The sequence below is a fragment of the Panthera uncia genome, chromosome D4, assembly GCF_023721935.1.
Source record: "Panthera uncia isolate 11264 chromosome D4, Puncia_PCG_1.0, whole genome shotgun sequence".
Taxonomy (NCBI): Eukaryota; Metazoa; Chordata; class Mammalia; order Carnivora; family Felidae; genus Panthera; species Panthera uncia.
In genome coordinates this window covers 67,720,159-67,745,230 of record NC_064807.1, presented here as the reverse complement: position 1 = coordinate 67,745,230, position 25,072 = coordinate 67,720,159, and the positions used below count along the sequence as shown (strand labels likewise).

The 25,072-nt window shown below is 40.7% G+C and overlaps 1 protein-coding gene across 1 annotated transcript in view; it reads left to right on the top strand.

Annotated features, from left to right (window-relative positions):
* ELP1 (elongator acetyltransferase complex subunit 1) overlaps positions 1 to 25,072 on the top strand; it is a 57,663-nt gene that overhangs the window by 1,790 nt on the left and 30,801 nt on the right. The window contains exons 2-18 of the mRNA XM_049627616.1: positions 1,803 to 1,965; positions 2,779 to 2,931; positions 3,153 to 3,234; positions 3,974 to 4,054; positions 7,280 to 7,365; positions 8,815 to 8,911; positions 9,232 to 9,322; positions 10,382 to 10,505; positions 11,818 to 11,911; positions 15,599 to 15,829; positions 16,881 to 17,051; positions 17,845 to 17,944; positions 20,343 to 20,525; positions 23,033 to 23,139; positions 23,461 to 23,564; positions 24,703 to 24,756; positions 24,841 to 24,946. Coding sequence (XP_049483573.1) covers positions 1,816 to 1,965; positions 2,779 to 2,931; positions 3,153 to 3,234; positions 3,974 to 4,054; positions 7,280 to 7,365; positions 8,815 to 8,911; positions 9,232 to 9,322; positions 10,382 to 10,505; positions 11,818 to 11,911; positions 15,599 to 15,829; positions 16,881 to 17,051; positions 17,845 to 17,944; positions 20,343 to 20,525; positions 23,033 to 23,139; positions 23,461 to 23,564; positions 24,703 to 24,756; positions 24,841 to 24,946 — 2,014 coding nt within the window. The 5' untranslated portion in view covers positions 1,803 to 1,815. The remainder of the gene's footprint in view (positions 1 to 1,802; positions 1,966 to 2,778; positions 2,932 to 3,152; positions 3,235 to 3,973; positions 4,055 to 7,279; positions 7,366 to 8,814; positions 8,912 to 9,231; positions 9,323 to 10,381; positions 10,506 to 11,817; positions 11,912 to 15,598; positions 15,830 to 16,880; positions 17,052 to 17,844; positions 17,945 to 20,342; positions 20,526 to 23,032; positions 23,140 to 23,460; positions 23,565 to 24,702; positions 24,757 to 24,840; positions 24,947 to 25,072) is intronic.

The window sequence follows — 25,072 nt, the reverse complement described above, 5'->3', positions numbered from 1 at the left end:
ACAGGAAAAAGTCTTCAGCTCTTTCCGTCTCAATCCTCCATATTCTTATCCTGGGGTCTCTCGACCCCAGGGATATACAGGTTTTTGGTTAATAGAGTCCAAGTTCACAGGAGGCATAGGAAGACATTTGATGATCTGATAATAGCGACAGTAACAGCGTGATTATTAGATAAACTGGCATCAAAGACACACTGGAGACTCTACATTGGACCCCTTTGCCCATCTGTTCTCTTTTCTTCCTTCTCTATCACTCGCTTACTCCTCTGTAGCCAGGCATTCTCTCATCTCACATCTAGCCATCCTTTCAGATCTGTGTCAGTGGTCATCTGTATGATGTTTAAAGATAAAGATACGTAATTTTTAAATTTCTTGAAAAACCAAGCTTTCTGTCTAGAGTTAGATCTAAATTAAAAACCTACATGATGTAATATCAGTTCAAATAATTTCCAGAAGCTCTTGAATATAAATGTCATCAAAGCTTACAAAACCATTGTTGGCCTTGATTTTCTTCCTCACTCCCACCATGTGATGTATGGTCTTGCCTTCCTCTTAACCCACATTACATGTTGTACTTTCGTATTACGCTTACCATTATGTGCTGTAGTAGTATGAAGATGAACTCGTCTTTATTCTTGCATTGTCATATGTATGAAATGCAAGATGAGAGAATTCATCTTGGATTAAGGTGATAATAAAATTAAGGTGATAATAAGGCCATTGTGGTCTGTATGTTGCCACCCCTAACATAAATTAGGGACTTCCAGTTATAAACTGTATAAACTTTAAAGGTATCTGAATATAAATATCCAGTATGTTAAAATTCATTTGTTTTTTTCTCTTAGCTAATGTTATATATTTAAGCAGGTTTGATTTTGCCAGACCAGAGTAGGTTTCCTATTTATCATTCTTTTTTCACCTTTTCTATTGCACTGATAAAAACCAGGCCAGGAAAGCCAAATTATGTGAAGTAGTTATATCAAGTTACCAAGCTCCTCAATATTTATTGGTCATTGTGAGTGCCGTAATATCGTAGTGCCTTTTTCCCTCTCTGAGAACAGTATATGCTTTTATTAAAAAATATCAGTATTTATTTTTTAAATGAACATGGAAAACTAGTTTACAAAGAAATTTACCTCGTAATATTAAAGCCATTTTATTCTAGATTTTATTCAACTGATAGGATATGTGTACTGATTTTTATATGATTTTATTTTATTATTTTTTAAATGTTTATTTTGAGACAGAGAGAGAGTGTGCAACGGGGGGAGAGGTAGGGAGAGAGGGAGAGAATCCCAAGCAGGTTCCACGCTGTCATCACAGAACCTGACGTGGGGCTTAATCTATGAGCTTTGAGATCATGATTGGACGCTCAACAAACTGAGCCACCCAGACACCCCTGATTTTATAAATCAGTCAGGTTATAAAGATACTCAAATATGCAAAAATAAGATGTTTTCTTATTTATTTTGATCTTTTCAACTTTCCTGAGGAATAACTGATGTTAAATCTTTTTGAAGAAAAATTTTAAAGTTGAGGATCTTGCCTCTCCCAAAGGGTAAAAACATAAAGTAGATTTCAGAACCTCCGTTTGTAGACCATAAGTAAACAAAATGAGTTGGTGAGGTTGTGACCACAACCCTCTGTGGGTTCGGATTAGGTCTTTTTCTTTTTTTCTTGGTTATTCTAACTACCATGTCCCTGCCCCTATATCACTTTGCTTAATTTGAGTGTCATTTGTCACTATTAAGCAGTTCCTTTCTCTCAGAGTAAAATTCTTCATCAAGAGATATTTGTACTTTCAGGAATTGCTTCATCATGAGAAATCTAAAGTTACTTCGGACCCTGGAGTTCAGGGATATTCAGGCTCCAGGGAAACCTCAGTGCTTTTCTCTCCGAACTGAACAGAGGACAGTGCTCATTGGCTCAGACCATGGACTGATAGAAATAGACCCTGTCACGAGAGAAGTAAGTTACTTTTTCCAAACTTACTTCCCCCATAATCCTTATTTTAAATCTTACTGAATTTGTATCCTCCTAAATGAATATTCCCATTGCCTTATATTGATGTCATATTAGATATTACTTGAATAGTAACCTGCCTTTAACTCTACTTGTGTTTCAAATGTAAGTTGGCAAAACTCTGACGTTATATTTTGTGTGGGTGCTCTACTTTTTACCCCTTCTATCATGTAAATACTGTTTATAACAGTGGATCACAACTGGGAATGCAAATGAAAATTGCAAATTTAAAAGCTCTTTGAGTTGATTCTGATATCTTCCCTTAACTATATTTTGCTACTTATGTATTTTAGGTAATTACATTCTTAGTTCTTTTCCCCTATACTATAGAAATTTCAGAAAACCATAGTTACTAGCTTTATATTTTGTTGGGCATTTTTTGAGACCAGGCTTCTTGCTTTTGTTTAGTATTTGTTTGGCAAAAAGTCCCATAAACTACCTTTTTTTTTTTCGTGTTATTTTTAAGCAGTCTCTATCCCCAGCATGGGGCTTGAATCTACAACCCCGAAATTTAAGAGTCACGTGTTCCACTGACTGAGCCAGCCAGGCATCCCCGCGAACTATTTTTTTTGTTGTTAAAGATTGTAGGGTTGTAATATTTCTCAAATGAAGGTTTGGATTTTAATCTAGAAGAAAAAAATTTTGAAAACTTTTATATTAGAAAAGAAGCATCAAAAAATCATTTATTTTTGGAAATGTTATGAATTGGTCTTGAAAGTCTATTGGCCTAACTTGCTAATGTGTTTGTTTTGGTGAAAGGTGAAAAATGAAATTTCTTTAGTGGCGGAAGGCTTTCTTCCAGAGGACGGAAGTGGCTGCATTGTTGGCATTCAGGACTTGCTGGATCAGGAGTCTGTGTGTGTGGCCACAGCCTCCGGAGATGTCATACTCTGCAGTCTCAGCACATGCCAGGTAAGTGGAAGGGTCCAGTGAGGAGGAAATCTCCAGCAGCCTCAAGCCACGTGTTTTGTGTAGAAGTTGAAAAAATCAGGAGCCATAATATTTAAGCATTTTGCAAATGAGAGTCTTTGCATTATGTATTTCTTGACAAAAAGTTGTTGGCCTGGCTGTAGCTGTACTGTAGCTATATGTTAGCTGTATTTCTAAAGCTCACTTTTGTCTACTGATGGCAGCTGGAATGTGTGGGGAGTGTGGCCAGTGGCATCTCCGTCATGAGTTGGAGTCCTGACCAAGAACTGGTGCTTCTTGCTACAGGTAAGCTTGTCCCTGGTCTCTCGCTCTGACTTTTATAAAACGGGACTCATAATACCTTAAAGGCTTAAGTTTTGGGGTACTTATTCAGAAAATTTCTTTGAACAGTGATAGCATCGTTATAATCTAGAGGGAATTTGTTCTTTTTGACTTAAACTTCACCTCTTAGTATATTGTTTTAAAAAATTATTTCTTATAACTGTTTCAATTTTTGGAAATGAGAAACAGTCCTAAAACTTGGAAAATCTCTGAGGTCCACAGTAAAATTGTCAGCAATATTTAATCTATTCCAAGAGCAAGAATTGTTATTAAACAGATTCTAAAGACTGCTCTTCCAGCTCTTCCAGGACCTCTTCAGAAGCTCTTGAAAACTACTTTTTTTCCCCTTTGAGTCTGTTCATTCCAGATGAGCTTCTGTAAATTGGCACCCCTGATGAGGTATGTATTTGAAGAGATAACCTTGGTGAAGTGTGAAGTTAGTGGAGGAGGGCTGGTGGACTTTCATGTTAGCTTTCATAAACAGTTGAGAATAAGCACCAGGTAACTTACCTAGGCAGGCAGAGCTGTTTTGTTGTTTTTTTCCTTCAAATGAGAGTCAAAATATTTTGAGCGAATTGTGCCTTTCCTGTTCTCACTCTAAACTCCTCCACTCCAGCCCTGTAGCTTCCAGTGCTGTAGATACTTATGAAATAGCACATTTGTTATGTGAAAACAAAATCATTCTTGTTTGTGCCCACCCAAGGTCAACAGACCCTAATTATGATGACAAAAGACTTTGAGCCCATCATGGAACAGAAGATCCACCAGGATGATTTTGGTGAAAGTGAGTATAGCTTTCTTTGAAACATTTTGTGACCTGAAGTTCCTCTCAGGTTTGATCATTTTCAGAAACCCAAAGAACTATGAAAGGTGAAGCTTCATGCATCAGTGTCTGGTAGCCCAGGTCCTTTAGCCCTTTCCAGACCATACAAGGCATTCCTCCGGTGTTTGCGGCTCTGAGAGTTCAGGTTGCCAGTAACCTGGGGAATAGAAATCTGCTTAATGTCACCTGCATAGTTGTTACCAAACCTCAGGGCAGGCTTAGGCTGGGGCTTCAATGAAAGGAACTGTGCTAGCAAAAATAAAGCGAGCATTTCTGGGGTACAGTTTTGGGGCAAAAACAAGAGAGGTGGGATAGAAGGCCGATTTCTTTGTTCCTACTGATTGGACCCGAATCTCCATTTTCATGGGAACCATCAGATTGTTTTCTTCCTAAGTATTGAAAGGGGAGAAGAGAGGAGATGTTTATTGAGTATAGGAAGCTTTGGCCATCACAAAGGCACCAGGTAGATGGCCCGGTTGAGGAAAGGGATGGGGGAGAAGGGATTTTAACTTTTACTGATTACTGACCTCATGCCTTCTTGTTCTCCCAACTCTGAGAAGTCATTTAGAAAGTTGCTACTCATTTATTTATTCAAAAATAATTTATTCAGAGATAATTTTTGAGTACGTACTGTGAACACAGCGGTGTGTTTGGTGGTGTGGATAATTCAGATTTTCCTTTAAGGAGTCCCATAATAACATGTGTAGGTATTAGGGTAGTATGAGGGGAAGGGAGCAATGGAGAGGGAGGACTTGAGAAGGCTGGCTTGAGCTGAGTCTTGGCTAAATTGGTGTGGGGTACGTGACAGTTGAGGGTAGGGGTGTGGTGTAAGCAAGGAAATTCATCCATTCCCAGGCATGGATGCTTCATAGACACGACATGGCTTACTCAGGCAGCCGTGAGTACTGTTGTATTGCTGCTGGCAGGACATGAGTGTGAATTGAAATAAACAGGATAGATTTTGATTAAATTTGGACAGGTTTTGATGATGCCGGATTTATTGGTTGATTGGTAGAGAGGGAAGAGACTGGAGACAGGGTGATCAGATAGGGGTAGTAAAAGAAACGGGTAAGAGATAAGGAAGGTGAATGTGGGGCCGAAAGGTGGAATGAATTCAGGAAAAATTTGATTTTCAGGGAGGACGGGGATACGTTTTTAGAATTATCTGAGAAATGTTTTTGGAATACGTATACATGATTCCCCTCCTGTCTTCGCCAATTAGAAATAGTAGTTAGAATGTGAAATAAACGGGTTTGGGTATGTAAGGTGAGGAGGAAAGAGTTTAGTGGGGCTCCAGTCAGAAGCTCAGGTGATGGGAATAAAGATGCCAGTAACTGAGAGGGAAGGTAGGGAAGTGCTGACTTGTAAGCGGTAGATGGTGAGTTCTGTTCTGGATTTATTTAAGGGCCATGTGGGATCACCATGTGGAGTAGGCAAATATAAGGGGTTGAAGCTCAGGAGAGGTCAGAGATGTGGATTGGGAGTCAGTGGCATGTAGGGAATCTTTACAGTCTTGGGAGGAGGTCAACTTACTCAGGAGCAGGTGTGGTGCTGGAAGAGTCTAGGATCTAGGGTGGGACTCCTGGGCATCCTTTTTGAGGACAGCCACAGAGGGAGTAACCAGCACACCTTTGGATGACAAAGTGCACTGGGCCTGGCTAATCCCACTGACTTTTTCAGAAGAAACTTAATAATAGAGTGTAAGTCAAGGGAGAGGGGGTCCAAGTCAGGGTCGTAGGTCTTAGACATATATTTGTCTCATCACTCTGTGATTGTGGTGAATAGATATTTTCCCTGTAACCCAGGGGTTGACAAACTTGTTCTGTGAAGGGCGGGATAGCAGTTATTTTCAGCTTTGCAGGCCACATGGCCTCTGTTGTAGTTACTCACCTCTGCTGTTTTAGCGTGAAAGCAGTTACAGACAATACATAAAAGAATGGGCATGGCTGTGTTTCAATAAAAATTTATTTGTAAATGTAGATACAGGCTGTAGTTTACTGATCCCTGCTCTCACCCCATCACTTATTGTCTGATCCCATTGGAAAAGTTCTCTTGCTTCATTCGTTGGTCCTTTACATCTCTGGAAACTCTCAGATAGAAGCACAGGGCTGTGCAACAGGGTAAGCATTGCTGTTCATAGACAGATGCAAGGTGTGGTATTGTAGTACTCCCATGTACCCATGCAGAGCACACAGGAATTGGTCATGCTGACCTGTAATATATAGAAATTACGAGGGGGAGGGGAAGGAAAAACAACAAAAAAAAAAAGGTTAGAGATGGAGGGAACCAAACCATAAGAGACTCTTAAAAACTGAGAACAAACAGGGTTGATGGGGGGTGGGAGGGACGGGAGGGTGGGTGATGGGTATTGAGGAGGGCACCTGTTGGGATGAGCACTGGGTGTTGTGTGGAAACCAATTTGACAATAAATTTCATATTTAAAAAAAAAAAATTACGAACAGCTCTGCTTCGTCAGAATCAATGGCAGGAGGGAAGTATTGGGTCCTGGATCTGCCTGATGCTTCCAGAGACATGTCAGTAGTACCTGTTGCAGGCGGATGCCTGATCCCGCCTACTGGAACAGAGGGTTGCATTATTTCAGCACCTGACTGCATACTTTATGCAAGAGAAACATTGTGATTTAGAGAGAACCTTAGGCTGGAAGGTGGACAGCCTGTGTTCTAATTTTGGCTTCTGCCAAATTTAGAGGGTCTCATTTTCTATCTATGTGAGGAGTGAATTCCTTAATCTACAGTCCCCACCACCACTGACAGGAAGGTTGGATACATTTAGTTGACCAAATAATTATAATCAGAATTTTATTCCTAGCTCTTGTGTTGAGTTTAATGTTCTTATCCATGGATGTATCTCGTAAATTCTTCATGTTTCATTCTTACTTGTGAAGTGGGAATTGTTGACTGTCCTTGAGGGAATTTAGAATATATGAGATGACAGTGAAGTGCTTTCCAAAATAAGACCATTTCAGATTCTTCAAAAATCACTGCTGTGTATGATATGGAACATTGGTTTTCAAATATTGAGTGCTAGTCAGTTTATTGAGAGGTCTCAGAGGACCCAAGTAATTGCCAGTGACCTACTTAATGAAGAATAGCAGTGGAACTGTTTTTATTTCATTTCATGTAGCTTATTGATTGTCTTGCCTGTTCTCTATCAATTGCTCTCTAGGCAAGTTTATCACTGTGGGATGGGGCAGGAAGGAGACGCAGTTCCATGGATCAGAAGGTCGGCAAGCGGCCTTTCAGGTGCAAATGGTAAGATTGGTCTGATGGAAACAACCTTGACTGGAACAAATACAAGTTTTGCCAACTACCGGGAGCTCTTAGGTGTCCTGTTAGAGGCTGATAATGGATAGAGCTCTTCTGCTTTAGTAAAACTGAAACTTTAGAGCCCTCGGAATGAGTCATTCTAGAAAGACCCCTTTTCCTTTCTTATTGCCAAGTTGCTTTGTATTTTTTTTTCAGCGTAAGAATAATTATAACTAATACTCAGTTTAAAAAATATATCATCACAGATAGAAATGAAGTAGTTTGTGTATCCCTCCCAGATACTCTCCCTTTCCTCCCCAGAAAGAGCTGCTATCCTGCATTCACTGTAGATCATTCTTATGTATGTTTTTATATTTTTCCTACATACGTAAGTTAGGTACTTTTTCTGATTTTTCCCTTTGGATGAAACTCTGTTTTCCTTTTCTCTGAATACATTTTTTTCCTTTTTTCTGAATACATTTTGAAGGTAGAACTATCAGAGTTATTGATAATGGATTAAATGTGGAATGAGAAGAAAGAATGATCCCAAGATTTGGGCTGAGCAAATAGAAAAGCATATTACTTGTATCCATGTAGACGTTTCCATGAGCTCCGTGGGACAGGCGGATCAATAATGCCACGCTTGTCATTTACATTTTCCATCTTTACTGATTGCTGGCTACAATCCGTGTGACTCCTATTTCATCTCAGCCTTTCACTAGGGGAAGGGTTTGTGTTCTTTGCCAATTGAGAATATGTCTTGTTAGGCTGCCTTGTGTATTCCCCGCTGTGCGGAGTGTGGTGCTCGTGCTGTTCCGCTGCCCCCTGTCACGGGAGTGTGATAATGAATGCTCAGGTGATCTTTTGTCCCCTAGCCTGCAAATTTGGCCTCTGTCTTCAAGACTTCAAGACCTTCAGGACTGGGATATAAGTGGTGCTAGAGCCCTTTCTTGCTCCTGTACTGCGGAACACAGAACTCTTCCGTGTTTGCATCATTGCTGCTGACTTTATTGCCTCTGATTTTTCTCTTCCTACCTTCCTCTCATCTTTTTAACTTGTCTCTGCACTGTTGTAAAGCTTATACAGTAATCAGATAACCAGAACTCTACCCCTTTACATTTAGATAAACAGAACATCTATTTCCTTACCGTAGTTACCCAGTAGATTCCTCAGCTCATTATGTTTAATATCAGATCTGCAGCTCTTTTCCTCTGTTACTGTGCTTGGAGGCCACTTTTTTTTATCTGTGAAGATGGATTTTGTTTTGGTTTCTTGGTTTCTTGATGGTTTCTGGATCTGAGAAGCCTTCTAGAAGAGGACCTGAGGATTCTATGAAGTTGGTTTTCTAGATAGCTTAAATGTCATGTAAAAGATTTAACTTTAATAGTCTGGGGCTTGTTTGATTTGGGGCCATTTAAGTCCCCTAGTAACATTTGTGTTTCTTCCTCTCTTTAGTACGAGTTGGCTTTGCCCTGGGATGACCATAGACCACAAGTGACCTGGCGTGGTGACGGCCAGTTTTTTGCTGTGAGTGTTGTTTGCCCAGAGACAGGTATGGAAATAAATTGCAGTTAAAGAAAATATTTTTTATTTTATTATTAAGTTCAAGAAGGTTTTCTTCTTAGGCTTTTTAAAATTATACATACGAGGTGCTGCTTTAGATTTTAAGTGAATTTAGAGCTAAGAACTAAAAGAATTCTTTGAGGTCATCTGCTCCAGCCTCCTACTTGTGGGTACAAATTCTTAACAAGATTAATCTAATTAGCTTCGTAAAACCATGGTAGTTTTTATTAATAAGATGTTGGAACAGTTCTGACTTGACAACATTTTAAGTGTGTCTGTTTCTTTATTTTAACTCTACCTGCCACCCAGGAGCCCGGAAAGTGAGGGTATGGAACCGAGAGTTTGCTTTACAGTCCACCAGTGAGCCTGTGGCAGGACTGGGACCAGCTCTGGCTTGGAAGTGAGTGCGAGAAGAAACCTTGTAACTTCTTCCTCAGCGAATATTTTGGAACTGGGGTAGGGGTGGTGATACCTGTTGGGTACAGGCGTTTATATAACACAAAAGGATATTAACTTTTACTCATTTGGCTGTAGGCCCATATCTCTCTCTTTGTAGTTTTTCTGAAGTCTGAATTCAATTTGAATAGTAGATTCACAGCTTCTTCACAGATGTCATTCCAAGATACACACATTTTACAGCTTATAGGGAGCTTCTGCATGAAATCCTTGTGTATAACAGAAAATGGTGCTTAGAAGGGAAGTCACAGTCTGCAAAGCTCTCAGGGGCAGTGGAGCTTTGGTGAAAATTAGGAAAAGGGCTTTTTTCTCGGCACAAGCCGCAAGCTCTTAGGCCAGAGGGTTCTGTTTGCTGAGGAACATGCAGGCTGGATCTGGGCCCAGTAAACTTCTTGCTTAGTGTCCGCAACTGCCCTGGTTAAAGACAGAAGTGTCTCCTCTGTCTCAGTAGCATCTGTTCTATGCCAAACCCCTAGGTCTCTGAGTTTCAGACATCTTTTTCCCACCTGTATTTGAGTGACAATTGGATGACAGAGCAAAGAGAGAAAGGTATTGAAGTTAAAGCTATAGAGACAAATACGAACAGGATGAGGTGACTGGGATGTTTTAAGTAGGCTGAGAAGTCTTAAATACCTGTCTGAGCATGGCATAGTTGCTGAAGTCATAGATAGAAGGAGAAATACATTATGTTTTTATGGGATGTAATATTTAGAATAGAATAGGTTAAATAATGCATTGGTTTTTTAAAAAGTCACACTGGTGCAATCTAAATCTGTAGTCTTGGGGGACAGATGGAGCCTTTGAGCAAATCACGAAGAGGCACTCTATCCCCTGGGCAGGTGGAGTATGTCACTAATGTGAACTGCTTGCCAAGAGTCACGTGGGCTTTAAACCTTCCTTGGGTAGAGGTTTTCTGTTGGAAAAATCGTTTCTCTGACTTTCGTCTTGTTCTTAGCAGTTGGCTGCACTTTTGGACATTCTGACACTCAATGTTTGCGTTAAGGCCCTCAGGTAGTTTGATTGCATCCACACAAGAGAAACCCAGTCAGCAGGATATTGTGTTTTTTGAGAAAAACGGCCTTCTTCATGGACATTTTACACTTCCTTTCCTCAAAGATGAGGTTAAGGTAAGTGCCTGAGTTGTTTCACCATCAAATTTAGGAGACTTTCCTCAGCTGTAGAGGTTTCTGTCTGATGTGGGCATATAAAACAGAAGCTCCAGAGTAGATAGTAATAAAAATAGTGGCTTCTTATAACTGAATTTTTTGTTGTGAAGGATGTTTTGCAAAGAAATGGCAGTCTTTCTTACTCTAGTTAAAACATAGATAGAAATAGAAATCCTAATTAGTATTGTTTATTTGGACAAAAACATAATGCTTCCAATGATAGATACTTTTCATTGATAACATTTAAACCTTAAGCCACTTGTGTACCATTAGGATTTTTACTGAAGCAGAAACACTGAATGGTGATCTTTAATTATGTAAACATAAAAATGATTTAAAATTATGTTACATTTATGGGGCACCTGGGTGGCTCAGTTAAGCGTCTGACTTCAGCTCAGGTCATGATCTTGTGATTCGTGAGTTTGAGCACCTCCCTCCCCCCCAGTCAGGCTCTGTGCTGACAGCTCAGAACCTGGAGTCTACTTCATATTCTGTCTCCCTCTCTCTCTGCCCCTCGCCTGCTCGTGCTGTCTCTGTGTCAAAAATAAATAAATGTTAAAAAAATAAATATAATTATGTTACATTTAAATTAAGAACTTAAGCTAAAGGTTGAGAGAGGAGTTTAATGAACTCCCATGTCCTTACTTTCAACAGATACTAGCATTTTGCAGAGCTGTTTTCATCCAATCACCCCTTTTTAGCCTAAACACACCCCCACACACACACACACACACACGTGCGCGCGTGCGCATGTATGCACTCACACACATTTTTGTTTCCTGGGGTTTTAATTTTAGAAATTGTATTTTTAATATCCATTTCTAACAGGTAAGAAAATACTTTTCTTTGTATAGCCAGAAATCCATGATCACACCTTACAAAATTAGTAATAATTCCTTAGTAGTACCTAATACCTAGTCCATATTCAAATTTCCCTGATTGTCTAAGACTGTTGACTTGCATTTGGTTGTTAAGTCTGTCTCTGTCTCTCTCTCTCTCTCTCTCTCTCTCTTTGGTTGTTAAGTCTCTTAAATTTTTAACCACAGTGCATTTTTTTTAAAGTCCCCTGCATATAATGATCTATTACGTAGATTTGTAGGTTCTGTAGGTTCATACTGATTTTGTATGTTCATACTGATTCTGTAGGTTTATAATTTATTGCTAGGGATCAGCTCAAGTGTTTGGTTTGTGAGAGCAGGGAATTTAGCTCTCGTAAAGATTATGAAATATGTACATAGTTAAAGGCCCGTGACATGTCTTTTTTCCCTACTAGGTAAACGGCCTGTTCTGGAATGCAGATTCCACTGTGCTTGCAGTTTGGCTGGAGGACCTTCAGAGGGAAGAAAATTGCACTCTAAAAACCTATGGTAAGACAGCGCTAGTATCTCAGCTTTATGCCACATGAGATGTAATTGAAAGTAGGCTGTGAAGTTGCCTTTACCCCTTCTACTTAGTCCTGTAGTGGAATCAGAGATAACTGAGGGGGTAGGTGGAGATGAGGGAGTGGTTTGGTTTTGATTATTTATGAATTTTAGTCAGGTATCATCAGTCAGGGTTCTCTGTAGACATTAGACTCGGGGGACAGGCTGGCAGGTTGGAAATACAAGAGTTGATGTTGCAGTCTTGAGTCCCAAATCTGTAAGGACAGGCATGCAGTCTGGAAACTCGGGCAGGTTCTGTGTTACAGTCTGGAGGAAGAATTCCTTCTCTGGGAAACCTCAGTTTTTTCTCTTAAGGCCATAAACTCTTAAGGCCATAACTCTTTGCATGAGAGCTACCCACAACATAATCTTTTGTTTTTAAAGTCAGTTGATTTTAAAGTGTGATCACATCTACAAAATACTTTCCAGCAACATCTAGACTAGTGTTTGATCAAATGGCTAGACAGCATAGCCTAGCCAAGTTGACATGTAAAATTAACCATCACAAGTCATTGCTTTCTCTGCATGGATGGTGTTATGCAGGAAGTTAAAGTGCTAGCCAAAGGAAAACTGTAGCAGCGAAAGACAAATGGCATTAGATATAAGTAAGAGTCGTCTGTATGCCTTTTTAACTGTAGATCACATCGTAAATATGTATTTTTCGGTGTGTGTGTAATATGTGAAAACATTAGAAAGTAAAGAGAAGAAACAAAAGTTATTCCATAATTCTTTTGCTCAGTAATGAGCACTGTTAAAATTTTCTTGTGTTCCATATTTTATGTGCGTGTATCGGTATGGCTGTGATCTCATTTTTGTTAAGTATATAGACATGATACGTGTAGTTTTATAACTTGTTTTTACTAAGTCACAAACACGTTTCCATTTCACATACCCATCAGCGTAATTTTAAATTGCTGTGTGGTATTTGTGCCACACCTTATTAAATCTCATGCTATTAGGCGTTGAAAGTTTTGTAATTTTTTCGTATCAACAGCAATGCACCGAATCGTTTTGTTCATAAAGCATTCACTTATTTTTTAAGTGGCTTCCAAACTTTTAATCAACAGAACTTTTTCTTTAACTGGAATATTATTTAAAAGCTCATTTATTCATTCATTCATGACACAAACCTCAATGCTGGCTGCTCCGTTAGAAAAAAATTACTATCCAGGCCTCATCTCAGAGTTGGAGTCAGTGTGTTAGAATGGGGACCCAGGGCGCCTGGGTGGCTCAGTCGGTTAAGCGTCCGACTTCAGCTCAGGTCATGATCTCACGGTCCATGAGTTTGAGCCCCGCGTCGGGCTCTGTGCTGACAGCTCAGAGCCCGGAGCCTGTTTCAGATTCTGTGTCTCCCTCTCTCTCTGACCCTCCCCCGTTCATGCTCTGTCTCTCTCTGTCTCAAAAATAAATAAATGTTAAAAAAAAAAAAAAATTTAGAATGGGGACCATACATCAGTACTTAATTAAAAAATAGGGGCACCTGGGTGGCTCAGTCAGTTAAGTGTCTGATCTCGACTCAGGTCATGATCTCATGGTTCATGAGTTTGAGCCCTGCATCAGGCTCTGTGCTGACAGCTCAGAGCCTGGAGCCTGCTTCAGATTCTGTGTCTCCTTCCCTCTCTGCCCCTCTCTGCTTGTGCTCTGTCTCAAAAATAAATAAACATTAAAAAATTTTTAAAAAGCTCCCAGGCAATTGTTAATGTGCAGCCAGAGTTGAGAACCAGTTTTGAGCCAGGGTGTCAAGGGCTGGTGCTGTGATACGCTCAGGACAAAAGTGTTGCACAAGAAGTCACATCATCTGTCCTTATAGAGCATGAGTACGTGGTCTAACTTAGCAACCCACAGATAGGTAGAAGTGTTCTAATAGCTTAATTAGAGAACTAGGTTACATCCGCTGTGGTTGCTAGGTTAATTAAGAATTAGCAGGGAGAGGGCTGCCTGGGTGGCTCAGTCCGTTAAGTGTCAGACTAGGTTTCGGCTCATGTGATAATCTCATGGTTTGTGAGTTCAGGCCCTGCATCGAGCTCTGTGCTGATATCACAGAGCCTGCTTGGGATTCTCTCTTTCCCCCTCTCTCTGCCTTCTCTGTTCTCTCTGTCTCCCAAATAAACAAAACAAACAAACAAAAAAATTAAAAAAAAAAAGAGCAGGGAGATGTTTAAAGAAAAGAAATTCCTTAATACAGTTAAGGTATTTGTTTATATGTGTTTTCTCTTTAATAAAGGTTGGTTTCAACATGATCGGGTCTTTTCCCCCGAGCTTTATTGAGATTTAATTGCTATTACAACATTGTGTAAGTTCAAGATGTATACTGTGATGATTTGATACACATATATATTGTGAAATGTTTACCATAGTAAAGTTGGTTAACATGCTTCATTCACTTCACGTAATTCCCATTTTGGTTGTTGTTAAGGTGAGAACATTTAAGACCTACTCTCATAGCAACTTTCAGGTACGCAATACAGATCGTTAACTATGGTGACCATGCTGTCTGTTAGGTCCCCTGAAGTTATAACTGAAGGTTTGTGCTCTTTAACCAACATCCCCCCATTTCCTTCCCACCCCAGGATTAGGTCTTATTCTTTTAACAGATGTTGGAAGGGATAATTGCTGATAAAGGATGAGTACTGATCTTTGGATAGCTGAATCATGCTTAATACCAGATAGCCATGGACATAACTGCACGTAAAGCGCCTGGAAGAAAATAATAAGTGTCTTGAGCCTAAAACAGCATAGTGATAGTAATCTAGTGCATTTGGATTGAGTGGTTTATTTTTTATTTTTATTTTTTTATTAAATATAATTCATTGTCAAATTGGTTTCCATACAACACCCAGTGCTCATCCCAACAGATGCCCTCCTCAGTGCCCATCACACACTTTCCCCTGTCCCCCACGCCCCATCAACCCTTAGTTTGTTCTCAGTATTTAAGAGTCTCTTATGGTTTGCCTCCCTCCCTCTCTGTAACTTTTTTTTCCCCCTTCCCCTCCCCCATGGTCTTCTGTTAGTCTGGAGTCTTAGAACCTTGACTACCCTACGTTCTCCTACAAATGGACCTTGAGAGCTTGTTTGGAGGTTCTAGCAGGGGAGTGCAGCTACTTGTATACCCTTGACTGAAGAACGGTCCTCCTCTATCAGGGAAGGTCGTCCTCTTGGAGTGCGCAGCTTTGGGAGGGACACACATGGAGTGGTGAGGGAGGAAGGGGACACTGGAGCCAGCCAGATCAGCTGAATCAACCCTGGCAATCAATGGGGTGACGGATGTCACAGCCAGATCGCCCTCACATCCAGGATTGAGTGTTTTAATACTTTTAATCTAATTGCCAAATTTTCTCCTTTCTAAATCTTTATGAAAAAACAACTCACTAAAGCACTGTTATCCTAGTATCTTTCTGTCCTCATGATCCTAAAGTTTGAAAGTAGAGGGAAACTGAACATGTGTGCTTCTGACCTTAGCTTATCCCCATGGAAAACTACTTTTTGACAGTTATTATTGTTAGTATTATGATTTTAATGAAGAGGGTGAGCAGGAAAGGTCATTTGAAAAAGAAAAAATTCTTCCCCATCTAGCAAGTGGCATGAAGTCTGGTCCTCCAGCCTGATGGCCTTCGTCTCATCTCCCCCTTGCAGTGCAGCTCTGGACTGTTGGGAACTACCACTGGTATCTCAAGCAAAGTCTGCCCTTCAGCACCTGTGGGAAGAGCAAGCTGGTGTCTCTGATGTGGGACCTGGTGACCCCGTACCGGCTGCATGTTCTCTGTCAGGGCTGGCATTACCTCTGCTATGATTGGCACTGGACGACTGACCGGAGCTCAGGAGATAATTCGAGCGACATGGCAAATGTGGCTGTCATTGATGGAAGTAAGGAGCTGGAAAGCGTGTCCATGAGCCTGTAGGGGGTTCTGAGTCTGTTCGTGTAGATGTCATGGTTTGACTAAAACTGGAGAATTTTGATTTGTTTGGTGCTTTGGTTGTTTGGTTTATTTTTAGTTATTTGTTGTTTTGATTGGATGGGAATACCCCCAGTGGGGGCTTGTATTCTCCTGAGAACCATAATCCTTCCTCCTCATCCTTACCCCTGCCCAGCCCAACTCCATCCATGGTCTTCATGAATTTACTTGTCTGGCCTCTGAAGACGTTGAACATTTTGACTTAAGGTACAGAGGACGACAACAGTAATCTTGTGGCATTGGGTGTGTCAGTCTTACCTTTTTGCTCTGACACAGATTTACACTGATCCTTGCACCACTCCACGTGGGTTGCTTTGTTATTTGGTACAATATTTGTTAATTATATAATCTCCAATATGTTCAATTCAAGTCACAGACATCTGTCTAGTATGAGGATTGGTTGGTGTATTTTGTTTGATGAGGGGGAGGAAATTGGAGCAAGAAGGGGTTACTTCAATAGACAGTGTACTTACCGCTGGTAACGTAAAGGAAAACTTGTTGCTAAGATTGTGATGTGCGGTGGTGTGCTAATTTTGTTCTAATTAGTTCTAATTTGTTGTAATCAGTGGTCCTAATACTGATTTTACAATCATATGCTCTGTACAGAGGACTTAATCAGGTATGTCTTATTATTGAAAACATGTAGGGAAATGTTTCAAGGATTTGGAAGGGAATCATTCCCTCGGTTCATTGGCTTGGTTGCAGGCCCGGGTTTCAAGCTAGAACTCTTGGCCACCTGGCCCTCATTTGCAAGAGTTGGACTGCTCCATGCCTGAAGGTTACACACTCAGTTTTCCTTGTGTACTGTGTTTAAGTTTATTTATGATAAAAGCACCAAACATTTTTAGAAACTGCTGTGTATTTTCTACCAGCATTATTAGATAGTGGTGCTGTGTTGTCAGATGCTTACTTTACAAAGGACACATCCACTTACCTAATCTCGTCTTCTTTCTCACACACAGGCAGGGTACTGGTGACGGTCTTCCGGCAGAGTGTAGTTCCACCTCCCATGTGCACCTACCGGCTGCTGCTCCCACACCCTGTGAATCAAGTCACGTTCTCTGCACACCCCCAGGAGAGTAATGACCTCGCGGTCCTAGATGCCAGTAACCAGATTTCTGTGTATAAATGTGGTATGTTCAAAAACTGTTACCAAGATGTTCTGAACCAAGTTCCTTCTGCACAAAAGCAGATTATACTATGGTGTTGCCTTGGTGGTGCCTTGCCAGTGTTTTTAAAAATTGTGAAGTTTGTGATTAATGTCATTATTATGATGATATCTAATTGGCTTGTGGGGTTTGGAATGGGAAGGGGTTAATCCTACTCTGGTTTATAAAAGCAATTCGTTTTGCTTGTTGAACTTGAAAAGTTAGTTATTTAACAGTAACATTCAACCCTGGAAGTAGCGTAGTATCTTAATGCATCTTGATCACATTTTACAGTTTTCATAGCCTTTTTCACATACTTGCAGTTGATCTCACAGCCTTCCTATGAGTGGTGTCAGAGCTGGGGTTTTTCTGTTCTGTCGGGAGGGAAGAGAATGCCAGCATGTTTGCAGTTTGCTTGAGCAAGAGTGGACAAGGACCTTAGCTTAGGTGTTCTAGCTTCTAATCCACTTGTCCTTCCACAGTCCCATTGCTGCCAGCTTCTATTTGCTCTCTTGATTTTTTTATTTGTGAGTTCAGTGGCATGCTGTAAATTACACTGGCACGTGATACTATAGCCTTGTTTTCAAAGCGTCCTGAATCCCCAGCCTGAAAGGTATGCAGAAGTTTAAGAAAGAGGTTGAGATGTGGTTATTTCTAGAATGCTTTATTGGTAAAGTGGATTACCTTCTAGAACCTATTAAATGAGGATTCAGTACCCTTAGTACCAGGGAAAATGTGTGTTGTTTACTACGATAGTGTCTGCATTTTTGTTTTCTAGGTGATAGTCCAAGTGTGGACCCTACGGTGAAACTGGGAGCTGTGGGTGGAAATGGATTTAAAGTTTCTCTTGGAACACCTCATCTGGAAAAGAGATACAAGTAGGTTGTTCTTAATTACCTTGGACCACGGAGAACAGCATTTAGTTCTAAATTCAGCCTACTCTTACTAACCTGTGCCTGTAGCTGAGTGGAACAAGTAGATTGAACCCCTGGGCTCTGGTTTTTCAGCCTGGTTCGGGAAGTCAGTTACCTGGATATCTGAATGCCATATGCTAATGGGTGACTGTGGAGCCAAGCTTTTAGCTGGCTTAGAACCCACTTCCTCTGACAGCCCTTGGCTCGCCAGGGAAAACCACACGGTAAAGGTGGAGATGAGGATGATAGGGCCAAGCTGCATATGCCTACATACCTGAGGGGGCCCATGTTGTTACCACACGGCAGACTGAATGCGGTCTCTGTTTTTGTCACATCCGGCACTCCAGAACTTGGGGTTGCTGTGTTTTGAGTCTCCTGGGTTGGAAATCAGAATGCATTTTCCCACTGAAACAGTAATATAAATGATTGGGTATAACTCAGTATCTCAGGTACACTGTAGACATTGTAAGATGACCCTGAAGCCAATTATTAATTATAATACCACTTCTGTGAGAATCCAGGATTTGATTATTCTATTTGATAAGCCCATGTTCTGAATTACTAAATACTGCCTCCTGAGATGATTTATTTGTAAGTTAGTAGGAATAATAAACAGGCTAAAATAAGTAGCTGAATTTAATAAGTAATATTTCTCTTAAATATATGCAATATGTTTAATAACTGTGTATAATGTGGGGGCTGTCTGTATAACGCTTAGTCATTTTCGAAGAACATTTATGTGGGTTGTTTCATTTCACAGAATTGAAACCACTTGAGGGCAGATTTAAGGCAAACTTGGAAGTGTGAGACAATTTATTTTTTTATTTTTATTAAAAAAATTTTTTAATGTTTATTTATTTTTGAGAGAGAGACAGAGACAGAGGTTGAGTGGGTAGAGGCAGAGAGAGAGGGAGACACAGAATCTGAAGCAGGCTCCAGGCTCCCGGCTCCCAGCTGTCAGCACAGAGCTGGATGCGGGGCTGGAACTCATAAACCATGAGATCATGACCTGAGCTGAAGTTGGACACTTAACCGACTGAGCCACCCAGGTGCCCCAGTGTGACAATTTAGAATATAGTATCATTTTTAAAAATTGAGTGAAGGATAGCTCCACATCATTTAGAAGATTTTATGAAGGACTTGAATACTTGGTCCTTAAAAGAACAGATCTGGCTAGGACTGGCAGAGATGGACCAGGAACATTGGCTATGGTGGGCAGAAACGTGTTGGTGGGAACCAGAGGTGGGAAGGCCCCTGTGTGGGGAAGAACACAGTGGAGGGGCTGAGTCCAGGGAGAGCTGGTTGGGTGCGAAGAGCAGGGTAGTGATCCAGCTTCTTCAGTGCGTGCTGAGGACTTGCCACTTTAGCTAAAAGGCAGGATAAGTAGCCATTACGAGTTCTTGCCTGATGTGGCAAAAACGTGCTCTCCTCTGATGTATTATTCTACAGGAGGAAGGTGTTAGAAGCCAAGATACCATCTTTCAGGCTAATTAGTCGTTTTGATGTGAAATACTTAAAAACAACACACTCTACTGAGACCCAGATATCTGCTGGAGCCTGTTTGAATGCTAATAAGTGGTGGCAGTGGACAACCTCTGGGGTTTGTTACTCTAGGGCCTAGGGCAGGTAATTTTCTTGTGTAGTCAGTTTCCTGAAGTATTCTTTTCAATATAAAGATCTCAATATAAGAAATCTAAGTAAATAGAAAAACATTTTTTTTTTAATTTTTTTTTTTTTTTTTTAATGTTTATTTATTTTTGAGACAGAGAGAGACAGAGCATGAATGGGGGAGGGTCACAGAGAGAAGGAGACACAGAATCTGAAACAGGCTCCAGGCTCCGAGCTGTCAGCACAGAGCCCGACGCGGGGCTCGAACCCACGAACCGTGAGATCATGACCTGAGCCGAAGTCGGACGCTTAACCGACTGAGCCACCCAGGCGCCCCTAAATTTTTTTTTTTAACGTTTATTTATTTTTGAGACAGAGAGAGGCAGAGCATGATTGGGGGAGGGTCAGAGAGAGGGGCACACACAGAATCTGAAGCAGGCTCCAGGCTCTGAGCTGTCAGCACAGAGCCCGGTGCAGGGCTTGAACTCACGGACCGTGAGATCATGACCTGAGCCGAAGTTGGATGCTAAGACTGAGCCACCCAGGTGCCCCGAGAAACATTCTTAAGCCAGGGAGACATAATTATGTTTGGATTTTGTACTGTTTGGATTTTGTAATATTTGGCATTACTTCAGGTTTTGTCGTTCCAAATTAGTTGACTGTGAGCAGGTGGTTCATTCTTCCTTCATTTAGAAAAATCTCAGTGATATTAAAGTTTTATTTATGTCTTGGATATTCTTCAATATTAAAACAGAATTCAGTTTGAGAATGGTGAAGATCAAGAAGTAAACCCATTGAAGCTCAGCCTTCTCACTTGGATTCAGGAAGATGTTTTCCTGGCTGTAAGCCACAGTCACTCCAGCCCGCAGTCTGTCATTCACCATCTGACTGTGATGCCTTCTGTGACGGATGATGAGCACGGACAGCTCAGTATTAGGTATTGTAGCACTTCCCTGTTATCACACAGAGTTATGTTTGTGTCTTTTCTGAGTATAGGACTTTTTCTGACTTCTGGGGGATGAGGTTAAGGGCAGTAACTTTGTTAAATATACTTAGCAAGGGGGTTAAGTGTCGTTTTGAGTCATGTCAAAATATAAACCTTAATATGTATCAAGAAGTGGTGAAACATAGGGCAAATACCAATAGATGGGGCAGAACCTTTTGTAAGATGCGATAAATTTTTTTTTAACGTTTTTATATATTTTTGAGAGAGAGAGAGTGCATGTGCACATGCAAGCTGGGGAAGGGCAGAGAGCAAAGGGGACAGGATCCGAAGCAGGCTCTGTGCTAACAACAGAGCCTGACGTGGGGCTGGAACTCACCAGTTGTGAGATCATGACCTGAGGGTAAGTTGGATGCTTACCCTACCAAGCTACCCAGTCTTGGTCTATATCTGTGTGCTTCATTTGATATAGTGACTTTAAGATGCTTCTTCTGGCTTCCTCATCTATATGTTCTTTTTGGTGCTTGACTGCATTTACTATTAGAGAGTGTCTGTTTTTCTTTGCTAAATTTCACTGCTTCCTGGCCCCTGAGTTTTGCTTCGATTCCAGACTGCATCTCGGTCTCAAAACAGGTTTCATTTAATGGGTGCTGTTTTCTGTAACGCAAGCCCTGTTGTGAGGTCGATGGTGTTGCCTTGACAGCTCCAAGAATCCTCAGGCTTCCAGCGTCAAAACTTGGCACAATAAGCCTAAATTGATATTATTCCTCAGACTCATTTGTAATTCAGGGTCTCCTGGTTAGATTTTAAGTATGGAAACCCTTGTTGCAAAATTAGGAACCTCTCCTTACAGTATACACAAAACATAAGGTAGTCATTAACTCCTAACCTTTGACTCAAAGTGCTTCATATTTTTAAAAAGCTTTTTATGAATATGTCCGGATAAAAGATATGTTCTAGCTATATGCAACACTCATAGGTAGCCAGGAGCTTACTTTTAAAAAGCAGAGCAGATGGGAGGGATGGTGAAATAGGTGAAAGGGATTAAGGAGAGTATTTGTTGTGATGAGAGCTGGGTGATGGATGGAATTGTTCAGTCACTACATTGTACACCAGAAACGAATACAACACTATGTTACCTACACTAGAATTGAAATAAAAACTTAATAAAAATAAGGTAATAAAAAACAAGGCACTTTACATCAGAAATACCTAAATGGTACAAATTTCTGCTTCTCCAAATTTGAAATTTTTTTAAAAATTTTTATTTATTTTGAGAGAGAGTGCACATGCTCGTTGGGGAAAAACAGAGAGACTTCCAAGACTCTGTGCTGTCAGTGCAGGGGCTGGATCTCATGACTGTGAGATCATGAGCTGAGCCAAAATGAGGAGTCGAATACTCAACCAACTGAGCCACCCAGGCGCCCCTGAAATTCTGTATCATTAGCTCATAGAAGGAAAAGCTAGGTCATCTCATTTGTTGTATGGAAATGAGAAGTCATTTAAAATATATTTGTGCTGCTTTGACTTCTGTTTCTCAAAAAAAGGCTATTCTCTTCATACAAAATATTACTGTCATTAGGGAATATAAAGTTCCTCAATCAGCTTATAGGTCTTAATAGCTTACATTTATTGTAGCTTGTATTTTGCAAAAGATACTCTTTTAAGTGCTTTACCTACAGTAACTCACTTACTTATGACATTATCTCTTCGAAGTGTGTATCATTAGCACCCGTGTTTTACAGCTGAGACCACTGAGGCACTGAGCAGTTAAGTAACTTGCTTGGGATCATGCAGGTAGAGCCTGTATCCAGTCCCATTCATTCTCACTCCAGAATCTCTTCTCTTAACCCAGTCACAGATCATTTATCCTCACAAAATTTGGGGCATTTTGAGTTTTTCGTAAATTGTCTAAAAACTCTTTGAATAAATGTTAGCATCAGCAGCATTTGGTTTTATTGTTCTCTTCTGTTTCTGTCCAGACATGTCTATTTTCTGTTCATCGACGCAGGAAAATACATAATGATAGTAACAGATTCTCCTCTTCCCTTTAATGAAGACCCACAGACTGTCATGAATGAATATGATAGCAATAAGAGATATTGAGTATACTCATTTTTCTACAGATTCACTGCTTTATTTAAGGCAGTGTATATTTTAAGGAGACAGAAATGATACCATGCATGTCCAGTGAAGGCGATTAAGTTGTTATAAGTTGTGTTAAGTTGCTGCCAAATGGGAGTGATGACCTCACAGTGTAGACACCTAGCTTATTGGCATTGTGGAAAACAGTGTCGTGTGACAGGTAATTTATGTGGGCCCCTGCTTGCAGTATTTATCATTGTGTGTATGTATTATGTATATATTGTATTGAAATAGGCAGTGCAGCCCAAAGGGAAATTACTTCTTTTTTCATTCTGCAAAATGAGTGAAATGCTACTACTTTTGAGAATCAAGTAGTCTGTTCACATCCCCATTCCCCTTTTTTTAACTTTTGTCAGTTCATCTGTGGCAGTGGATGGAGTCATAATCAGTCTGTGTTGCAGTTCCAAGACCAAGTCAGTAGCACTGCAGCTGGCTGGTGGCCAAATGCTTAAGTACCTTTGGGGTGAGTATCAGAATGTTAGGAAAGCACGTTTATGATAAATGTTTAATTCTTGAGAATGTGTACTTGTGAGTTTCTTGTCAGTGCTCCATTGACTGTTAGGTCTTTTAACTATCCTGGAAAACCCAAAGCTGTAGAGTGGAATTGGCAGGTATATTCTCCCTCTGTGTTCTCCTGTAATGGACTGGAGTATTGTATGAGTTTCCAAAATACACTTGGAAAGTGATCCAAATTGCATGTTAAGTGTTCCAGCAAGTATTGATGTGACAGTGTTTTACAGTGAGCATACCAACTCTTTGTAAACCTCAGCTGCCCATCCTGCAGAGTCACCCTCTCTGGCTGTTGAACCATGGAAGAACCCTAGTGGATTTCCTGTTCGGTTTCCTTATCCTTGCACACAGACTGAATTGGCCATGATTGGAGGAGAGGTAAGTGAACACAGGGCAGAAAAACTTACCACTTAGAACAGTGGCCCAAGAACTGATGGCATTAGGTAAAAGTCTCCACTTACTCTCAGGGCAACAGTGAGAAGTACCTGAGCCTCAGCTTCTTCATCTATGAAATGGAATTAAGAGATTGTCTGACGTGTAGGAGTTAGCTGATTCCTTTCCTTGGGGGTATGAATTAAAAGATAGAAAAATGCAGTTGGCAGACTTTTATGCCCTGTTGTGTAGATAATTCAGAGTTAGTTTTATGAAATGCTGTTTGGGGACAACAGAAATGTAATCTCGAAAATAGTGTTCAGTGGGTTGTGATTCATCAAATATTGGAATGTCTATAATTATGTATAATTATGGCAGATGATAGGATACAGTGGTTACAGAACAAAACAGCCAACTAATCCCTGCTCTTCTGGAATTTGTAATCTATCAATGTAGGTATGACTATCCCCTCTGATAAGAGAATGAAGGAAATGACCAGGGTGTGGTTTGGGGGGCTAATTAGAAGATGGTACAGGAAAGCGTCTCTGACATGGGTTACGTGCCAAGGTATGAAGGGAAAGAAGTCTCTGTCCCTGGGAAAGGGAGAGTGTTCCAGGGAGAAGGAACTGCATGCACCTTGAACTTGGAAAGAGCCTAGCTTATTCAGGGAACCGAGTGGAAGCACTGTGGCTGGACCTTTGTGATAGGCTGTGGGAAGGAGTGTAGGTTTGTTTATTTTACAAAGATTGGAAAACTGTTGCTGTTTTTAATCAGGGAATGGTACGATCTGCTTCATGCTCTGAAAGGTTATTCTGGTTGCCCAGTGGAGAGTAGGTAGGAATGGGCCGAGAGTGGACGGACTGTTGGAGAGGAGGTGGTGACAAGCAGAAAGGAATCTAGTCGAGACACATGTAGCAGATGGGAATATGGGGCTTGCTGATGGATTGAATGGCATGCTGCTCCACTTTGCCCTGAGCCAGGTGTCTGTATTCAGTCTGTAGTCAGCATCTCAGGTGTCTGTATTCAGTCTTGATGACTCGGACTTAGAGGTGAAGCCACAGGGCAATAGAACTATGTGATAGACAAATCAGGTTTAACTAGTTGGGTTAGAATTGTTTGTAATTTCCATTTTGTTTCTTTGCAGGAATGTGTCCTTGGTCTCACTGACAGGTGCCGCTTTTTCATCAGTGACACTGAGGTATCAAGGCTGGGTTTGGTGCAGGATCCTTTTTACTGTCGGCTCCAAGAAATACAGCTAACTTTCCCCTTTGCCTTATTGTAGGTTGCTTCAAATATCACATCATTTGCTGTATATGGTGAATTCTTGTTGTTGACAACCCATTCCCATACCTGCCTGTGTTTTTGCTTGAGAGATGCTTCATTTAACAGTAAGTGTTCAGTGTATAAATTAGGAAATAGTCCCTTTTCTAATATCTTCTGCCCTTTGAAGCCTTGATGACTTTAAAGTTCACCACTTACTTTGGCTTTTTATCATAGAGTCCTAGACTGTGAGC